Source organism: Hakea prostrata, chromosome 7 (assembly GCF_041222555.1).
Source record: "Hakea prostrata isolate BN-2017 chromosome 7, UWA_Hpros_2, whole genome shotgun sequence".
Classification (NCBI taxonomy): domain Eukaryota; kingdom Viridiplantae; phylum Streptophyta; class Magnoliopsida; order Proteales; family Proteaceae; genus Hakea; species Hakea prostrata.
In genome coordinates this window covers 14925784-14946714 of record NC_142606.1, presented here as the reverse complement: position 1 = coordinate 14946714, position 20931 = coordinate 14925784, and the positions used below count along the sequence as shown (strand labels likewise).

General features: G+C 36.3%; 1 protein-coding gene across 1 annotated transcript; it reads left to right on the top strand.

Annotated features, from left to right (window-relative positions):
• The first annotated feature begins 59 nt into the window (after positions 1-59).
• LOC149010066 (uncharacterized) lies at positions 60-20699 on the top strand. The gene is given in 8 exon segments (XM_089162393.1): positions 60-1067; positions 1191-1352; positions 2804-3908; positions 7936-8069; positions 8182-8449; positions 18162-18274; positions 18410-18571; positions 19435-20699. Coding segments are annotated over 8 exon segments (4002 nt in total). The 5' UTR covers positions 60-226; the 3' UTR covers positions 20652-20699.
• The last annotated feature ends 232 nt before the right edge of the window (positions 20700-20931 follow it).

Sequence of the window (20931 nt, the reverse complement as noted above, 5' to 3'; positions counted from 1 at the left end):
AAATTATATTTTATTCACTAACAAGATTATAATAGCGTTGGAAGAAGTCCCAGTTCAATAAGCTTATGAACATTGGGCAGGTTTCTTTAAGCACTTGAAACATGCAAATCCTGTAGGAAACTTTCAAAGTGCATGCTCCACGCATGCAAGAAAAATATACAAAACGCAGGCTCACATTTGTTGAGATATAGAAATTAAAGATATCAATTTGAAGAAGTTGAGGGTCATGGATCCTATTGTGATGCTTCTTCAGCTCCTCCTGTTAGGGAGGACAGTAGCAACATCTGCCTCTGCAAATTTCTCATTGGCGATGCCGGGTTGTCAAGAAAAATGTGGGAACATAACGGTTCCATACCCATTTGGTTTTGGAGCTTCAAATTGTTACAGGCCAGGGTATCAACTAACCTGCAATGACAGTTTCATGCCTCCACAGTTGTTCTCAGCCCAGAATCTGCAAGTATTCAGTGTTTCATTAGAAGGGCAGCTGCAAACTAATTCTTTGATAACCCATGATTGCTACGGCATCGGAGGTAGTCGTGTGTATCGTTTTTCACCTTTCTATCAGCTTTATGGTCCTTTCACATACTCTGACACAGAAAACAGATTTACGCTTCTGGGTTGTGACACTCTAGCATCCATCAGCGACACAACCAATGGGAATTTCAGTACTGGTTGTAACTCGTGGTGTACTAGTAAAATTTTGTTGGCTAATGGTAGTTGCTCCATTGGTTGTTGCCAGACCTTCATCCCAAAGGGTTACAAATATTTCTCCATGGACATCAGCAGCAACAACGACAACAACCAAGATGTTTGGTCCTTCAATTCCTGTGGCTATGCACCATCTGATCCTGGCAACTATTTCAATTACGCACAGAATATTACAGTAGTGCTTGATTGGGCAATAGAGTGGATTGATCAGAACGCAACAGACCATTCATGTCTTGCAGAACCTAATTATGCGTGTGGCAATAACAGCTACTGCTACGACTCCAAGAATGGTCTTGGTTACAGTTGCAATTGTTCCGAAGGTTACCAGGGGAACCCTTACCTTCCCAACGGATGCCAAGGTTACCCCTCCCCTTAATCTATAACATATTTTCTTTTATGTTCTGTTCTTTCTTTCAAAATCCATTTTACAGAACATCTACATGCAAACAGGTCTAAACTCCTGATGCTAATCTGTGTTGCAGACATAGATGAATGCACCGATCCACAGCTTAACGATTGCAGTGACATTTGTACCAATCTGCCCGGCAGTTATCGTTGCTCCTGTCCAGTTGGTTATCAAGGAGATGGTTATTTCAATGGGTCACGCTGCATCAAGATGGTGGATACGGTACTGATTATCGTAGGTAATACTCGTACCATATGTCTACATTCCACATTACCAACTTTTAGTTAGGGAGGTGGCAACTCAAGCGTATAAGTTTGACCCAAGTGGCATTGACTTGCTCAAGTCCAAAAAAAGCTTGGGTTCAAGATTTTGGCCTTCAAGGCTGATTAAAGCCAAAGTCTTCTGGCCTTGAATTAAGGCCAACGACATACCTCCAATTAATATTTATTCAAAACACCTGTCCTGATTTTGACTATGATTCTAAATTTGTCCTTGATTTTGGCCATGATCTGACATTGATTTTAGACTTCATTTTTTTTTATCAAGACTATAATATGAATTTATGAATTATTTTCTTATTTTATACACACATAAATATTATAGAGTTTGAGTAGTCTTACACTTTTGTGCATTTTGTTTTTGAGATATTTTTCTATTTTTCAGATCAAATTTAATAGTAGTCTAAAAGTTTTATTGCTTCTTTATTATTGTTTTTATATATCAAGATAATTCAATTGCTTCTTTAATTATTATTATTATTATATTATTATTATTTTATATATACCAGACGGTTCAAATTTAACAACAGGTTTGACCAAAAAAAAAATAGCAATAGGTTAATATCAGACTTTACAAGGATAAGAATACTAACTGCAGCTTAGAAGTTATTATTATTATTTTAATTTTATTCTATTTTTAAATCAAATGATTTAGATTTCACAAAAGGTATTGTCGAATTTAACAATAATTTTTTTTTTTTTTTTTCCTTTGATTTTCATTTTAACATTAATAAAATTTTAGATTTTGAAAAGTTCATTGTTGAATTAGAAATCTGATTTTTAATATAATTATGATACTTTTTATATTAAAATTGCTAGGCTAGAACCAAGACAAGATTTAACGATAAGGCCAACCAAAGAGTCAGAGACAAGTCCCACCATGACTTGATCAAGGACAATTAGGGCAGAACCAGGTCAGGCTTGGTACTTTTGAGTTCAGAGGCCAGGACAAAAACTTTAGGCCCTAAATCAATATTAGGGTAAAATTGAATTTTTTTTTTTCCCCAAAACAAAATAGCAGCAAATATATTGAAAGAAAAAGTTTAGGTCAAAGGACCTATATAAACGAGAGGAATCTACAATAAACAAATGTGGTATAACCCGACTAGGATCTATCTAGAGATAACCTGCAAGCACCCTTAGCAAGGAAATCAGCAAAGCCATTGCCAATTTTAGGAATATAACTAAAAGAAATCCTAAGAAAAAAAGAACACATGCAATCTAAAGATGAGTGGAGATCTTGGAGAGCACTAAAAACAGGTAAACAGTCCAAATGAATATGCAAATCATTCGAACTTAAATATAAATATTTAAGGTGAGGATTGGCTTTAAAAGAGCCCTACCCAGCCCGGCCATTGTGTTCATTTCTTCCTGGTTCCTGATTTCTCTCTCTTGCCTTGTTGTCTTCCAGCTTCTCTCTTTGCCGGTTTGGGGTTCTCACTTATACTATTTGGGTCCACATGGTTGCACAAGGTATTGAAGAAAATAAGGAAGAACAAACTTAAACAAATGTTCTTCAAAAGGAATGGTGGTTTTTTATTGCAGCAACAAATCTCCTCAGAAAATGCTACTCTTGACAAAACAAGAATTTTCAGTGAAGAAGAATTACAAAAGGCTACTGATAACTATAATGAGAATCGAATTCTTGATCGTGGAGGACAGGGTACTGTCTATAAAGGTATGTTATCAGATGGAAAAATTGTTGCAGTCAAGAAATATGAAGGGGTTCAAGAAGGTGTGGTTTCTGAGTTCATTAATGAGCTCGTCCTTCATACACAAATTAACCACAGAAATGTGGTGAAATTATTTGGGTGTTGTTTGGAGACAGAAGTTCCTCTACTGGTTTATGAGTTCATACCCAATGGAACTCTTTCTACTCTAATTCATGATAACAATGGTGAGTTCCCCTTTACATGGAATAGTCGCCTGAGAATTGCTACAGAAATTGCAGAAGCTCTAGCTTACTTGCACTCAGCAGCTTTTATACACATCTATCATAGAGACATCAAATCTACCAATATACTCTTGGATGATAGATTCAGAGCCAAAGTGTCAGATTATGGGATTTCAAGGTCCAACCCTAATGAAAATACTCACTTAACTACTTTAGTTCAGGGGACATTTGGATATCTGGATCCACAGTACTTCCGTTCAAGTCAATTCACTGATAAGAGTGATGTTTATGGCTTTGGAGTGATTCTTGCAGAGCTGTTAACTAGTAGACAGCCTATTTCTTCTACCATGTCAGAAGAGGAGAAAAGCTTGGTTCATCATTTTATTTGTTCAATGGAGGAGAACAGGTTGTTTGAGATCCTTGATGCTCAGGTTGTAAGGGAAGGTATAAAAGAAGACCTTGAGGAAGTTGCTGTACTTGCATATAGATGCCTAAACATGAACTTCAGGGAAAGACCCGCAATGAAAGAAGTTGCATCCAAGCTTGAAAGATTGAGAAATTCTCAATCAGTAGATTTATTATTGGTCCATGAAGAACAAAAACAAGAGCCAACTGAACAACGGCCAGACATCTTATGAGACAAAAATAATAATTGCTACTCAATAATCAGACAAAAAAATAATTGCATGGTTATTCATATATTTGATTGGTTCCATCCAAATGCTCTGAGCAGGGAACCCTGTTAATTTGTTTATTGGGTGACTTGAGAAAGAGTTCTCATTTCATCTTTCTTCCTTCTTTAGTGTTGTATACTTGTACATTTCTTTCCCTTCTCATTTGTGTGATATATTGTAATACAATATATTGTCTTATAAATAGAAAAAGAGAGGATATTTTATGTATCCTCATGCATCGTGCACGATAAATAATTGTTGTGATGATCATCGCACGAGGGGTTCCAAGTTTCCAACAGTAAACGAGTCAACTTTGGATGCGTGAAAGATTCTGAAATCATGTAGTTTAGTCAAAAATCATTTGATTAGACTAATTTGGTTTGATTTGCGTCTATGTCTATCAATCAATCATGCAACCGCTCCCAATTAGACCCAATGATTTTTCTCTTTTTTGGTAATAAAATTAGACCCAATGATAAGAACAATCTTATTCTACCCCTTAATGAGTCCTAATGAAACTCATTATTACTTTTATTTATGCTTTAGTCATACACTTCTCATTCTCATTTCTGAGCAAATTTTATGACTTTTGACAGCTTCAATTTCCAAAATTTAAACCAGACCCTTGTAGCTTTTCTTCCATGATTTTGTCTAATTGTTGTATCATTGGACTTGTAAGATAATTCACCCAATCACCTACCTCACCTTTTCTGAATAAAGTTTGATTTTCAAAGTAGGAAATTGATTTTGTTGATGACATGTTCACCTCCAAACCTCGTAGAGAGTCAAAACTACATAACCTTGATATCTCATCCGTTATACCATTTCTCTCTTCTTCAATGCTAAAAGCGCATCCCATGAATTTTGATAGTTTCTTCCTTTGATGTTTGATGTCTTTCTTCAATTCTTCGTACTTCAAAAACAACACTTTTTGTGGATTTTCTAAGTTTTCATTCCAATAACCCAGAGCATGATCCCAAAAGGGTCCAAACCCTGTAACTCCCTTGCAAAACATATCGAAACCTTTCTCTAGTGAAAGTGGGTCAAGAATTTCAGGTCTTGCCTTGTTGGTGAAATGCCAATAAGAGATCAAGATGTCTCTAGGATTCCGACATAGGTAGACAATTTTGCAGTTGGACTTCTGGATAGATTCTGGGAGCCACGGATAAGGAATATGAGTGGCGAAAAGCCTCGGAGAAGGAAGATCTGCTAAATTAGGGAGATGGTTGTTTGTGTAAAGCTTAAATTTGAAAAAGGGAACAAGATCATGAGGGCTGCTCGTAAGCAAAGGGTTTTGGGAAAAAGTATATTGATGGCGATTAAGAATAGCAAAAGCTAATGCCTTCAACCAAGTAGTACCTGATTTTGGTGCAGTCACTAAAATAACATCACTATCTAAAGCACAGAAGTGCTTCTGCAAGGATGTTGTTGCTTGTATTCCCTTTGCATGACACCAGAAGCCTTGATATTTATAAAGAGGAAGGCCAATCCACCCTTTCTCTATGGGCAAAGAAGCAAGAAGCAAACCCTGAGAATCCTTCCCTGAATTTCCCAGAGGAGACTCATCTTGGTTGATGTGGATGTTGGCCATAGATGATATATTATTGAAAATGGTGGTTAAGATGGGTTGAACAACTTAGGATATTCAGTTTTGCTAGTGGTAGCATAAATATATACAAATATGAATGAAATGCAAATAGTTAGAATACTAGGAATGTGATTCACATGGCACTAAGGCTTTATGCTTTATGGGTCATTAATTAATGATAAGGGAAGGACCACATGGGAACAATAGGAATAATATTGGGGTCAATTGTTGTCGTTGATTGATTGGTCTATTTTACAATCATATATGAGGCTTTCTCTACTTTTTGAAGTGTGCTTGTGTGGTGTAGATTTCTTACTTTGAAAATTTTGCTTTCCTTTTCTTCCTTCGATTTTTCTGAATCCTCTCGCAACCACACTTAAATCATGACATGGAAGAAACAAGAACTCGTGAAAGCCCACTCTCCCTCGCAGCTTTGGCATTACAATCAAGTGGGAAGGAATGAAGTTGTCTTCATAAAACGTGTTCCATTTCTTATACCAAAAGAAGAATTGTTCCATTGCTAATGGAAAGATAGTGGAGTAGTTGAGAACTTCGAATCAAGGGGGGTGGCATTGTTCTGGAAAGCAAAGAAGGGGATTTCCTTAATTTGCATTGGCATTCAATCAAAGCAAGAAAGAAAGGAATGTAGCCATTAAGCTGGCTGGCCTGGAGATTGCTTTTGTCTGCAATGTAAGTATTTTGATCGAGATTTCTGGCATGTGTATTTTTGTATGTTTGTAACGCTTAAAACAAAAAAAGAAAAAAAAAAGTTTGCTTTGTGATTGCTTCCTTTTTGTCCTTAAGCTTGTAAAAAATCTTCCATAGTATATATTCACATGTTTCAAGTCCACCATGTGGTAATCATTTCAAAAGCTAATGGCATGAACATGATATTTCAAATCATTACTGTCAAATCACCTTTTTCACAAACAAAAATCTTTGCTTTAGTAAATGCGCAGGATTGTCATGCGAAACAATCCAAGACATTGGATCGAAATCAATGCAGCTGAAGCAATTTAAATCTCATTGTTCTTCACATTTCTTGAATTATATACATTCCCTTCCCTTTAAGTTGTCATCAGACACCAAATCTTTTCTTCCATCTCCAAAAACATAGTGACAATTTCACTCACATTGTCAAATCCCACCCCAAGACTTAAAAAGGGTTTGATTGTAGGTGGAACCCTTCTCTCAAACTCCTCCAATAATGTTGCAGCTCCCATTTTCTTGCACTTCCCTCCCATGCAAGCCTCAATCTTCTCTATTATTGATGCCTCCCCAATTGCAGTACTTCATTCTAGCAACCCTCCCCTTGGGATGGAATCTACACCATTTTTTTTTTTTTTGAAATTCATTTGAAAGAAAAACTACGAACAAGTCAAAACTTTTGATGCTAATCTATGATGCCGACATAAATGAATGTGACAATCCGCATCTTAATGATTAGGCTTAGGCTCAAGATTTTGACTAAATGAATTAAGATTAAGGACGCGCTTGGGATTAGTGGTTGTCCCACTCAGTTAGCCTGATTTTGACTTTGATCCTGACCCTATTTTATTCTTGATATCTCCTTGAACTTTACCTTAATTTTTGTGTCCTTTAGTGGTCAAGACAGTAATATGAATTTATAAATTGTTTAACTGTTTTAATGTTTGAAATTGACGACAACAAAATAATATGGAGTTTGAATTGTTTCATTCTTTTGTTTATTTTATATATTTATTTGTTTTTGTTTTTGTGATCAAATTTAATAGTGCTTTAGTAATTTGTTGCTTCTTTATTTTATGAAGTTAAATTATTAATATTATTATTATTATTATGATAATGATGATGGTGGTGGTGCATTTAATTGAGATTTAACAATGATGCAGATAATTATCAGAGTTTGGGAGTTATTTTGTTTATTTACTTTATTTTATTTCTTATCAAATAATTTAGATTTCATAAAAGGTCTGCTCTAATTTTTTGTTTTATAACTAATTAAGATATTTTCTTCCTTTGATTTTTATAATAGGGGGGGGGTCAATCTGGAAGAGGGATAGGTGTCATCCCTACTTGATTTAAGGATTATTAGGGCAAGACAGGTACAGGCTTTGCCCATTTGGGTTCAGACCTGAATCAGAATCAGAAAGGGAATGAACTTAGACATGCATAAGCTTTCAGGGATGGGATTGGAAATAAAAGAGCCCTGCCCGGCCCTATTCATTTCTTCCTTCGTTAATGATTTCTCCCTTACCTCCTTGGGTCTTCCAGCTTCTCTCCTTGCCGGTTTGGGGTTCTCATTTGTACTATTTGGGTCTACGTGGTTGCACAAGGTATTGAAGAAAAGAAGGAAGAACATGCTTAAACAAATGTTCTTCAAAAGGAATGGTGGTTTCTTATTGCAGCAACAAACCTCTTCTGAAAACCATATTGTTGACAAAAACAAGAATTTTCGGTGAAAAAGAACTACAAAAGGCTATGGATAACTATAATGAGAATCGAATTGTTGGTCGTGGAGGACATGGTACTGTCTACAAAGGTATGTTATCAGTTGGAAAATTTGTAGCAATTAAGAAATCTAAAGGTGTTCAAGAAGGTGTAGTTTCCCAGTTCATTAATATGGTGTTCCTGCTTTCACAAATTAACCACAGCACTGTGGTTAAATAATTTGGGTGTTGTTTGGACTTTGGAGACAGAAGTTCCTCTACTGGTTTATGAGTTCATCCCCAATGGAACTCTTTCTAATTATCTAATCCATGATGGCAATGGTGAGTTTCCCTTTACATGGAATAGTCGCCTGAGAATTGCTACAGAAATTGCAGAAGCACTAGCTTACTTGCACTCAGCAGCTTCCATACCCATCTATCATAGAAACATAAAATCTACCAATATTAAAGTGTCAGATTTTGGGGTTTCAAGGTCTGTGCCAATCGAAAAAACTCACTTAACTACCTTAGTTCAGGGTACATTTGGATATCTGGACCCAGATCTAGTACTTCCGTTCAAACCAGTTCACAGATAAAAGTGATGTTTATAGCTTTGGAGTGATTCTTGCAGAGCTGATATAACAAGTAAAGAGCCTATTCTTCAACCAGACCAGAAGAGGAGATCTAGAAGCCTGGTTTCTTATTTTATTTGTTCAGTGGATGAGAATAAGCTGTTCGATCGAGATGCTTGATGCTCAGGTTGTCATGGAAGGTACGAAAGAAGACCTTGAGGCAGTTGCTGTGCTTTACATATAGATGCCAGAATATCAATACCAAGGACGAAAGACCCACAATGAAAGAAAAGGCCATGGAGCTTGAGAAATTGAGAAATTCTCAATCGGACAGTTCATTTGTCAATAAAAAAGTATAAACAAGAACAAATTGGCCTGTGGTCAAACACCAGTACTTCATTTTTCATATCATCGTTCTTATTTTATTGGAGTTCAAATCACCTCCCTATTAGTAAAGAGGTAGGTATGTACTTATTTGACATTTTTTCACCGCACAATACGGATGGGCTTCACTCGTAAGATTCACAGATTCACTGGGAGTCCTACCTTCGATTATTTTTTCAGTATTAGAGATAGATTGCACTCCTATTTTATGATAAATAGATAGCAGAAAAGTATACACATCTCTCCCTGACAAGGAGAAGATCCAGAGTTCTCATCTCACTAGACCATGGAAACCACCACTACCATTCCATTAGATGATTAGCCGCAGTGCTACTTATTTCATCACCTTAATTAATCTTATTTGTCAAGAATATTTTCCACTTTTGTGCCATATAAAGAATATTATACGTTTTGCATTGATAGAGAATCTGCGGTGATGGTTCTTCATTGGCAAGCTATTGCTATTTTATAAGTCACAGTTGAAAAAAGCCTAATGTCGTGGTTAAAGCGCAACAGAGATCATAGTCATCATGGGGTCTTCTTCCTTTTGTGGCGCTTCTCCAGCTTCTGTTTTGGCTAGTTGGAAGGTGGAAAATCAAATGGTGGTGCCAGTTTGTCAATATCAACTGGGAAGATTGCTACATCCCAGTTTTGTTGGGTCCGGCCCATTAACCATATGGAGGAGGCCCACATTTTAAAAGAACCAAAAGGCAATAGGGTTTTTTTGAGAAACCAGCTACTTTAGCCGTACAAAAAAAACAACAGAAAAAGGCGTAGAAAACAGGAGAGAGGAGAGAGAGCAGAAATGGGAGAGAGTGAAAGAAATATTTTTTTATTTTTCTGGCGAATTTGAGAGTAAAACGTTGTCAGAATGAGTTGAGATTTGAAGGGAATGATCATAGCACCTAACTCTTTATATCCAACGGTTAGAATATCAGAATATTATTGTACCATAGTTCATAGAAAGCCTCTCTGGTGATTTTTTTTTCCATTTTCTCAGATTTTCATTTATTTGATAACGTTGTTGTGATTTTGTGTTCTTCTAATGCTATTTAGAGATGAAATGTTGATTATATACTCATTATTATTATCATTCAGTGATAGTGGAAGTTTAAGTGGACTTCAATAACAGTCCGTGGTTTTTTCTCTTGCGGTTTATCCACGTTAAAAATTCACGTGTGTCTGTTGTGGTATGTTTGTTGAATATTTGATCTATTATTACTGTGCAGTTGTTGAGTTAATTTACGCTAGCATATTCTTTGACCTCCCATCAAATTACTCATTCCCAGTTTTAAATTATTCCAAGATATTCGGTCCGAATTATTGACATCCTTAAATTTGCAACGAGAGGTTCATTGAGTAGTCCTGCAGCTCCTGCTGTCCCTTATTTGTGAGATTTCTTTGTTTTAATACGTTGCGTATTCGTATCCTTGTGTAGACTTCATCATTGCTTGTTTTGACTCGTTCCTCTCCTTTCGTGGACTTCGTCAACGCTTGTTAATTTCCTTTGATTCGTTTCATTTATTCACCATCAAGATTATAATCGCGTTGGAACTTGGAAGAGTCCCAGTCAAAGAAGCTTGTGAACGTGTGGGAGGTTTCTTAAGCACGCGGAACGTACAAATCCTGTAGGAAACTTTCAAAGTGCATGCTCCACGCATGCTAGAAAAATATACAAAGAGGCAGTTCGTATTTGTTGAGAATTGAGACAGAGAAATTAAAGACATCAGTTTGAAGAAGTTCAGGATCATGGATCCTATTGTGATGCTTCTTCAGCTCCTCCTGTTAGGGAGGACAGTAGCAACATCTGCCTTTGCAAATTTCTCATTGGCGATGCCGGGTTGTCAAGATACATGCGGGAACATAACAGTTCCATACCCATTTGGTTTTGGAGCTTCAAATTGTTACAGGCCAGAGTATCAACTAACCTGCAATGACAGTGTCATGCCTCCACAGTTGTTCGCAGCCCAGAATCTGAAAGTGTTCAGTGTTTCATTAGAAGGGCAGCTGCAAACTTACTCTTATATGGCCCAAGATTGCTACGGCATCAGGGGCGGTCGAGTGTTTCGTTTTTCACCTACCTATCAGCTTTATGGTTTTTGAATATTTCTATCCAAGATCGCATAGATCGACTAAAAACACCTTAGTATGATAATGACACAAGATGATGATGAGCATACCTTTCTATGGTTTTATTGGAGACGAAGCGCAGCGGAATATCTTCTTTATGTCTCCCACTAGGAACAAACTTGAGGTGGAAGTTGATTCTATGATCAACTTGATGTTGGATCTTCTCCTCTAGACTCCTCCCTATTCACCGGCTTGATGGTATATCCTTTCCGACTGCGATGTGATTGTGATTATGATTAGGGTTTAGAGGAGGGACCTAGCATCCTTTATATAGGCAAACCGTTAGATCGTCCATCAAGATCTAACGGTTCCTATTAGCCCACACTAGCCACCCATATAAGAGTTCTAGTAACCGTATATTACCCATATCGACCAATAAGAAACCAAATCAAGTGTAACACAATCAATGAAGCCCACCTTATGTGGAATATTCAATTAATATTCTAACATTCTCCCACTTGGGCTATATTGATTGTGACACTGAGTAAAACAAAACATCTCCTTTGTTTTAAGAAAACATTTGAAAAAGATACATTGAAAACATTTTGACCTTTATGTGCACAACTTTATATTGGTCCGAGGATAATCCTAGAGCTCAATCCCTTCACATAGAGCCTTAGTACCGAATCATGGCAGATCGCATCTTTTATGCAACACAGACCATCCATGGTCACAAATACTCTTAACTTTACCGAAAATGGATGCAATATGGTAGTGTGGCAACTAATGACACTTTATAGAAATCCTCATGTGTCATTCTCGTTGTCAATCCAAATCTCTCACTTTATGGTTCCCATGAACCCGACTCAATGCCACGAGAGATATACTTTATGGTTCCCACGAACCCGTGACTCAATGCCACAAAAGAATATACTTTACGGTTCCTACAAACCTGTGACTCAATGCCACGAAAGCATGTACATTATGGTTCGAACCTGTGACTCAATGCCACAAAAATGAGATTATATGTACATTATGGTTCCCACGAACCTGTGTCATCTTTATAACTCGAGTTTTAACTTTATGTGTTACATGACACACCTTAAGGCTAATACATGAATGCCTTAGCTTTTGCTTAAAGTTAACACATACTTTAAGACTTTCATAACATGCAACATGATAATAATGTGAAGATTAATATGTCACCAAAGAACTTTATTGAATTCAAATAAATTATCAGGCATACAAGAGACAAGTACAGATAGAATACCTTATTACACAATAGAGCAAAGTTCTCAAACTCCCACTAAACAACCGCATCTAAGGTTCCTCCTAAACCCATAGTTACCGCATGTCTATCAAAGACGTCTGGGCAGGGACCCTTAGTTAGGGATCTATAACCATATTATCTCGTACAAATATGCTCTACCGTGGTGTCACATTCTTTAACCTTTTCTTTAATAGTCAAATACTTAATTTCCATGTGTTTAGACCCCGTGATACCCTTATTGTTGTTAACAAACAACACAACGGAATTGTTATCACAAGATAACCGGATAGATCTATCCACAATAAAAAAAATGTCAACTGCCTAATGAGGTTCCTTAACCAAACAACTTTTTCTTTAGTGGTCAAATACTCGACCATCATGTATTTAGACCCTATGATCACACATTTCTTGTTGTTAATAAACAACACAACCGAATTGTGATCATAGTACAACCGGATGGATCTATGCAGAATGTTAAAATAGAACTCACAATTATCTCGATGAGATTCTTTAGTCAAACAATTTGAGTAATCGCCCCATAACATGTAGCAAACTCAACCTTTATGATGAAATAAGTAATTTTACCTTATTTTACACTTTTCACAATATTATCCCTCATGCCATCAAGGAAAACAACTTCAAGTAGACTTCTTATTATTCGGACAATTAGCAAGGTCAAATATATATACCTTAATGCTATAGGTCCTGAACAAGCTTGTAGATTATCTTATCATCAATTGTCCTCTTCAAGTATCTCAAGATAAGATACTTTCTTCAATTGTTCTCTCTCGCATCCTTTATAGGACAACCGTAATAAGCTCGTGTATCTCCCTTGAGAATCAAAACCATTCTCAAGTATGCAATCTAGCATACCGAACTTCTTTAAATATAAATTATATATGCCCTCCGAGAAAGATCCAATAAATAGCATAAACAATCCCTATGGATCTCAATGCCCAAGACAAAGATGCCTTACCAAGGTCTTTTATATCATAATTCTCAAATAACAATTGCTCGGTCTTTATGCAAGAGGCCAACGTCACTACTAGTGAGCAAAATATTATCAACATAAATAATGAGAAAGATAAAATTTCTCCCACCGACCTTGCCATATATATATATATTGATCTACAAGTTTCTCAACAAAATCGAATGAAGTCACAATATTATTAATCTTTAAACACCATAGTTGGAAGCTTACTTAAAACCACAAATTAGACTTCTTGAGTCTACACCAAGATGATTAAAATCATCAACCGCAAAATCCTCGCTCCTCGGCTAAATGACATGGACTTCTTTATTAAGGTTTTCAATTAGAAAGGCAATCTTCACATCTATTTGGTATAACTCTAAAAGAGTCCTTAGAAGAGATAGGTGAGAAAATTTCACTAGTCTACTTCCTCTTTATGAGTAAACTCTTTAGTCGCCAATCGTTTTAAACCTTACAATCTTTCTTCGTGAATATTTATTAGTCTTATACACCCACTTAAAATAAATGGGTTTAAAGCCTTTGGGCAACTTAACAAGCTTCCCAAACATCATATTGTCTCATCAACTATATCATATATCTCGTTGCACCCAATCATAAATCTAATTAAAGACAACTTTTTAGTAATCGGGTCAACCATAATGCCAATGTTATATTCATGTTCATTATATCAAGTAGTCTGGGAACAAGCTACATTTCTTGGCTATATCAAACTCCGAAAACTATTTAAGAATTCACAATTCTGTTGTCTTAACAATGATGGTAAAACAAGATCCGAGTAAGAAACAAATTAACAATGAAAAACTTTTATGTTCCAACTTCTACAATACTTGATTATTCAACCTTAGATTTGCGTAACAACTCAAACGCTAAAATGGTTTAAGTTAGATTTATGAATAATTTGCAATGGAAAAGGGAGTAAAAAAAGAACATATTTGGAAAGGAACATGATCAAGGATATAAGAGGTCATTATCGTGGCTTCACCTTATAAAAAATAATTCAGACAAAATAGTTTTCATACCATATCTGTTCACTATGTTCACAAAATTGTGATTAAGCCTTTCGGTTACACAATTTTGCTCGGGACTATCAAACATAGTGAACAGACCAACTATATCCGAATCTTCCGAGTATTTGGCTAATGGGCCCTTAGTCATCCAAGATCCTCATATCACCCATAATACTCTCCTCCCCGGTCGGATCTAACAATTTCTTAACTTCAGTCTAAAAAATTCTTGAAGATTTTAGAGATTTAGATTATTCTTTAATTGAATACAAAAACCATATTAAGAGTGGTCATCAACAAATATGATGAAATAATAATTTATACGCAAGGTGGAGGAATAAGGACCACTATCTAGACACCATGACCGAATGGGACAAGAGAAAATCAAATCTTCAAACAAAACCAAAGAATCATAACTTTCATTTTCGCACTTAGTTAACCAGACCTTATACTCAATGCAACTTCTACTTACAACAATCATCTTTATTTATAAGGAAGTTTTCACAGTCCCAAATTATTAGTCCGACCGACTCTTAGTCTTTACCCCAACATTTTTATGAGTATTGATGCTCATAAGAACAAAGTTTCTTCTCGAAAAGGTATTGATCTTTATAATTCCAAACTCGAGAGGATGCAAAGGGCATTGATGGATAATAGCAGGGTAATAAAAGAAACATTAGAATCATGAGTTTTATCTTAAAAAATAATCATCCCGATGAAATAATCCCTAACTCCTCCAAAACCATCACACCTTATGATAAAAAACTCTTACGTAAATATACTTATTTCAACACTAGATGAGACTTAGTATCTTTACGCCATCGCATTCAATAATTTCAAAACAAGGCATTCAGGGTAAACAATTCATCAAGTGTTCCTTGATGGACTTCTTAATGGGCGAAAAAGAACATAACTACTTTTCACCTCTCGCAAAAAATCAACTTTTGTCTTCTATACTCTTATGAGTCATATCCATCGCTTACTCAAGAACAAAGAATGTGTGGTTAACAACACATCATCTACAATTTCTTGAAGTTTGACTTTTTAAGAATCTCAATAACAATCATATTGTTATAGACATAAAATGTGACTAATGTAAGAGCACACATATATCATCATGAAAACACCTTTGGACAGAATTCATGACATACAGTTGTGATACTCCCTCACTTTATTAGTACTTTAATATGTAACTTATTAGTACATCACTAGAAAGAGCACACATATATCATCATGAAAACACCTTTGGGCGGAATTCATGATATACAATTGTGATACTCAATCACTTTATTATCACTTTAATATGTAACTTATAAGTACATCACTAGAAAGAGCACACATATATTATCATGAAAACATTTTTTTTGGCAATTCATGACATATAGTTGTGATACTCCATCACTTTATTAGCACTTTAATATGTAACTTATAAGTACATCGCTTTATTATCACAATGTGGGTAACATATAACTTATAAGTGCATCACTTTAAAGAGTACACATATATCATCATGAAAACACCTTTTGACAGACTTCATGACATATAGTTGTGATACTCCCTTATACGTCAGCGTCCATGAGAGTATTCCAACCTTCGAAAATTTTACCACCTTTGGGTGTATAAACTTCTTAGATTAATCAACTCCCAACCAAATGCCGTACATGTCTCCCTCTTAATGCTATCACATAATTACCACCTTTGGGCGTATAAAAATGCATTAACATCAAGAGACATCCCATTACTATATATGGCCGACATTCCATAAACCCAACCATGAATGCCACTTTGGCTCACTCACAATCAAGCTCATGAAATTCTCATATTGGGATATACTTTATGTTACCCACAAATAATGCTAATACATTGTTTGGAAGAAATCCAGATTACCAAAAGGCAATCAAGCATGTATAAAATACATCACACATTTATATAAAATTCCAAATTACCAAAAGGCAATCAAAGCATGTATAAAATACATCTACACCTCTTTAAAATTCGGATTACCGGTATAATCAAACCCTTTATAAGGCATGCATGATATATATTTTACAATTGTATAATATCATATAAAACATGCTTACAATACAAAGCCATTTGATAAAAAATCCATATTAAAAAATTCACCCAACGGTGAAATTACATATACAACATAAATATGTCATATCATGTTTCATACATATAAAAATGGAATTTGGTCATGAAAATAATTCCATTGTGTCCGGAAGGGTCCAAAACATAAATTCCCAAAAGAATGCTTTAAAGTTCCTTACGGTTTAGCCAAAAATAAAAAATACTAAATAAATAGCATTCCAATTATCTACTCAACCAAAACATGATATATAATATTTCACATATATAGGGGTAGAATTGGGTCTTGAAAATGGTTCCATTGCGTTCAAATGATCCAAAATATAAAACCCCGGAAGAACGCTTTAAAGTTTCTTACGGTTTGGTCGAAATAAACAAATACTAAACATATAGTATTCTGGTTTTTTTTATTTATTTATTAAACTGGTTCAACCAGCAAATAAAACGGTCTAATAAATCAGAATCTTATTAGGCCGAACCCGACCGAACCGAAATAAGCAATTGAATCAAATCTAAATTGAACCGAATCGAAATCAGCAATTGAATCGAATCAAAATTGAACCAAGAATCTAAATTAGAAATCGATTCGAAATTGAACCGAAAAATCGAAATCAGAAATCGAATTGAACCAAAATTGAACCGGAATCGAAATCAGAAATCGAATCGAAATCATAAATTAAACAGAAATCCCTCGCTGAGTCAAAAACGAGTTTGGTCCAAATGGTTCAAACAATAAATCCGGTTCGCCCAAGTTAATCCATTCGCTTGGACCGATGACTGGTCAACCGGGTCGACCCGTTTGACCTGCGGGTTCAAAACGGGTCGCCTTGGCGGGTCATGGGTCGGGTTGACCCGACCCGTTGACTCGGTCAAACGCCACGTCGCACCGCACAAATTTAAAAAAGATCAAAAGATGCTGCCGGATTCCGGCAGCGATTGCCGGCGCGTCCGAGTCCGTGGAGACCCATAATATATCAATTTCTTCGTTTTCCGAGATCTCGCAGTGGTAGTTTTAGATTTTCAAAATTCTTTCTAGAAAAAGTTATTGACAAAAACCCCACGGTTTTGTTGAAAAAATCGGAGAACAAATTCACAAGTTTCATAGGTTCCATTCTAGAACCCTAAGTTCATCAGCAACAATCCTATGGGTTTTTAATCGATTCTATTCAGGCTCGATACCACATGTAAGAATATTTCTATCCAAGATCGCATAGATCGACTAAAAACACCTTAGTATGATAATGACACAAGATGATGATGAGCATACCTTTCTATGGTTTTATTGGAGACGAAGCGCAGCGAATATCTTCTTTATGTCTCCCACTAGGAACAAACTTGAGGTGGAAGTTGATTCATGATCAACTTGATGTTGGATCTTCTCCTCTAGACTCCTCCCTATTCACCGGCTTGATGGTATATCCTTTCCGACTGCAGATGTGATTGTGATTATGATTAGGGTTTAGAGGAGGGACCAGCATCCTTTATATAGGCAAATCCGTTAGATCGTCCATCAAGATCTACGGTTCCTATTAGCCCACACTGCCCCATATAAGAGTTCTAGCGATATTACCCATATCGACCAATAAGAAACCAAATCAAAGTGTAACACAATCAATGTAGCCCACCTTATGTAGAATATTCAATTAATATGTGGTTCTTTCGTTTTTTTTGGGTGGTCTCTCGGGGGGGGGGGGGGGTTTCACACACCCCACGCCCGGCCGCGGGGGGGGTTTCTTCACCGCGGGGGGGGGGGGGGGGGGGCTGGGGGGGGGGCGGGGGGGGGGGGGGGAGAGCGCCACACCCCCCCCGTGTGGGGGGGACCCTAATTATGCGTGTGGCAATAACAGCTACTGCTACCACTCCAAGAATGGTCTTGGTTACAGTTGCAATTGTTCCAAAGGTTACCAAGGGAACCCTTACCTTCCCAACGGATGCCAAGGTTTCCCCTCCCCTCCCCTCTCCTTAATCTATACCACCTTTTCTTTTCTTTTCTGTTCTTTCTTTCAAATCGATTTTACAGAACATCTACATGCAAACGGGTATAAAGTACTCCTGATGCTAATCTGTGTTGCAGACATAAATGAATGCGCCGATCCACGGCTTAATGATTGCAGTGACCTTTGTACCAATCTGCCCGGCAGTTATCGTTGTTCCTGTCCAGTTGGTTATCAAGGAAATGGGTATTCCAATGGGTCACGCTGCACCAAGATGCTGGATAGGGTACCGATCATCCTAGGTAATACTCTTACCATATGTCTACATTCCACATTTTCCAACTTTTAGAAGAGGAGGGTGGCAACTCAGGCGTATTAAAAGTTTGATCCAAATGGTTTATTTTCAGATCAAATTTAATAGTAGTTTTTTTTTTTTTTTGCTTTTTTATTATTGTTTTTATATATCGGATGATTCAATTGCTTCTTTATCATCATATTTATATTTTTATATATATAGCAGAGTGGTCAAATTTAACAACAGGTTTGACCAAAAAAATTTAAACACCAGGTTAATTTCATATTTTACAAGGATAAGAATACTAATTGCAGTTTAGAAGTTATTATTATTTTTTTTTAATTTTATTCTATTTTTATATCAATTGATTTAGATTTCACGAAAGGTCAGATATGAAAGTTCTACGTTTTTGTTGTATATCCGGCTAAGATTTTTTTTTTTTTTTTTGCTTCTCTCTTTGATTTGTTTTTAAATTAATAAAATTTTGGATTTTGAAAAGTTTCATTGTTGCATTAGCCATTTTATTTTCAATATATTTATGATACTTTTTATATTAGAGTTGATAGGTTAGAGCGACGACATGGTTTAAGGATAGGGTCAACCAGGAACAGGTCCCACCACGACTTGATCAAGAACAATTGGGACAAGACCAGGTCAGGCTTGGTACATTTGGGTTCAGGGCCAAGACAAGAACGTTAGGCCCTAACTCAGTGTTAGGGTGAAATTGGGCTTAAATTAATATAGGTACATAAGGTTGGATTGGGTTTAAAAGAGCCCTACCCAGTCCGGCTCTCTTGCAATCCTAGGCCATTGTGTTCATTTCTTCCTAGTTTCTGATTTCTAGATCCCTCTTGCTTTGTTGTCTTCCAGGTTCTCTCCTTGCCGGTTTGGGGTTCTCACTTATAATATTGGGGTCCATATGGTTGCACAAGGTATTGAAGAAAAGAAGGAAGAACAAACTAAAACAAATGTTCTTCAAAAGGAATGGTGGTTTCTTATTGCAGCAGCAAATCTCTTCAGCAAATGCTACTCTTGACAAAACAAGAATTTTCAGTGAAGAAGAATTACAAAAGGCTACTGATAACTATAATGAGAATCGAATTCTTGGTCGTGGAGGACAGGGTACTGTCTATAAAGGTATGTTATCAGATGGAAAAATTGTTGCAGTCAAGAAATCTAAAGGGGTTCAAGAAGGTGTGGTTTCTGAGTTCATTAATGAGCTCGCCCTTCTTTCACAAATTAACCACAGAAATGTGGTGAAATTATTTGGGTGTTGTTTGGAAACAGAAGTTCCTTTTCTGGTTTATGAGTTCATACCCAATGGAACTCTTTCTACTCTAATTCATGATAACAATGGTGAGTTCCCCTGTACATGGAATAGTCGACTGAGAATTGCTACAGAAATTGCAGAAGCTCTAGCTTACTTGCACTCGGCAGCTTCTATACCCATCTATCATAGAGACATAAAATCTACCAATATACTCTTGGATGATAGATTCAGAGCCAAGGTGTCAGATTTTGGGATTTCAAGGTCCAACCCAAATGAAAAAACTCACTTAACTACTTTAGTTCAGGGGACATTTGGATACCTGGATCCACAGTACTTCCGTTCAAGTCAGTTCACAGATAAGAGTGATGTTTATAGCTTTGGAGTGATTCTTGCAGAGCTGTTAACAAGTAGACAGCCTATTTCTTCGACCAAATCAGAAGAGGAGAAAAGCTTGGTTTATTATTTTATTTGTTCAATAGAGGAGAACAGGTTGTTTGAGATCCTTGATGCTCAGGTTGTTGAGGAAGGTAGAAAAGAAGACCTTGAGGAAGTTGCTGTAATTGCATATAGATGCCTAAACATGAACATCACGGAAAGACCCACAATGAAAGAAGTTGCATCCATGCTTGAGAGATTGAGAAATTCTCAATCAGTAGATTAATTATTTGTCCATGAAGAACAAAATGAAGAATCAACTGAACTACGGCCAGACACTGGTACTTCATTTACAGTATCATCTTATGAGACTATGGAGACTGGTGCTACAATTCCATTAGATGGTTTGTCATTGCTACTCAATAATCAGACGAAAAAATAATTGCATGGTTATTCATATATATTTGATTGGTTCCATCCAATTGCTTTGAGCAGGGAATTACCCCGTTACATTTGTTTATTGGGTGACTTGAGAATAAGTTCTCATTAATTTCATCTTTCTTCCTTCTTGAGTGTTGTACGTTTCTTTCCTTTCTCATTTGTGTCATTTGTGTAATATATTGTATTATAATCAAGGTTTAAAGTATCTTAAAGTATCCCTCAATACTATGCGATACTAGCCGATACGTATCCATATTTGACCCAACCGATACGATACATCT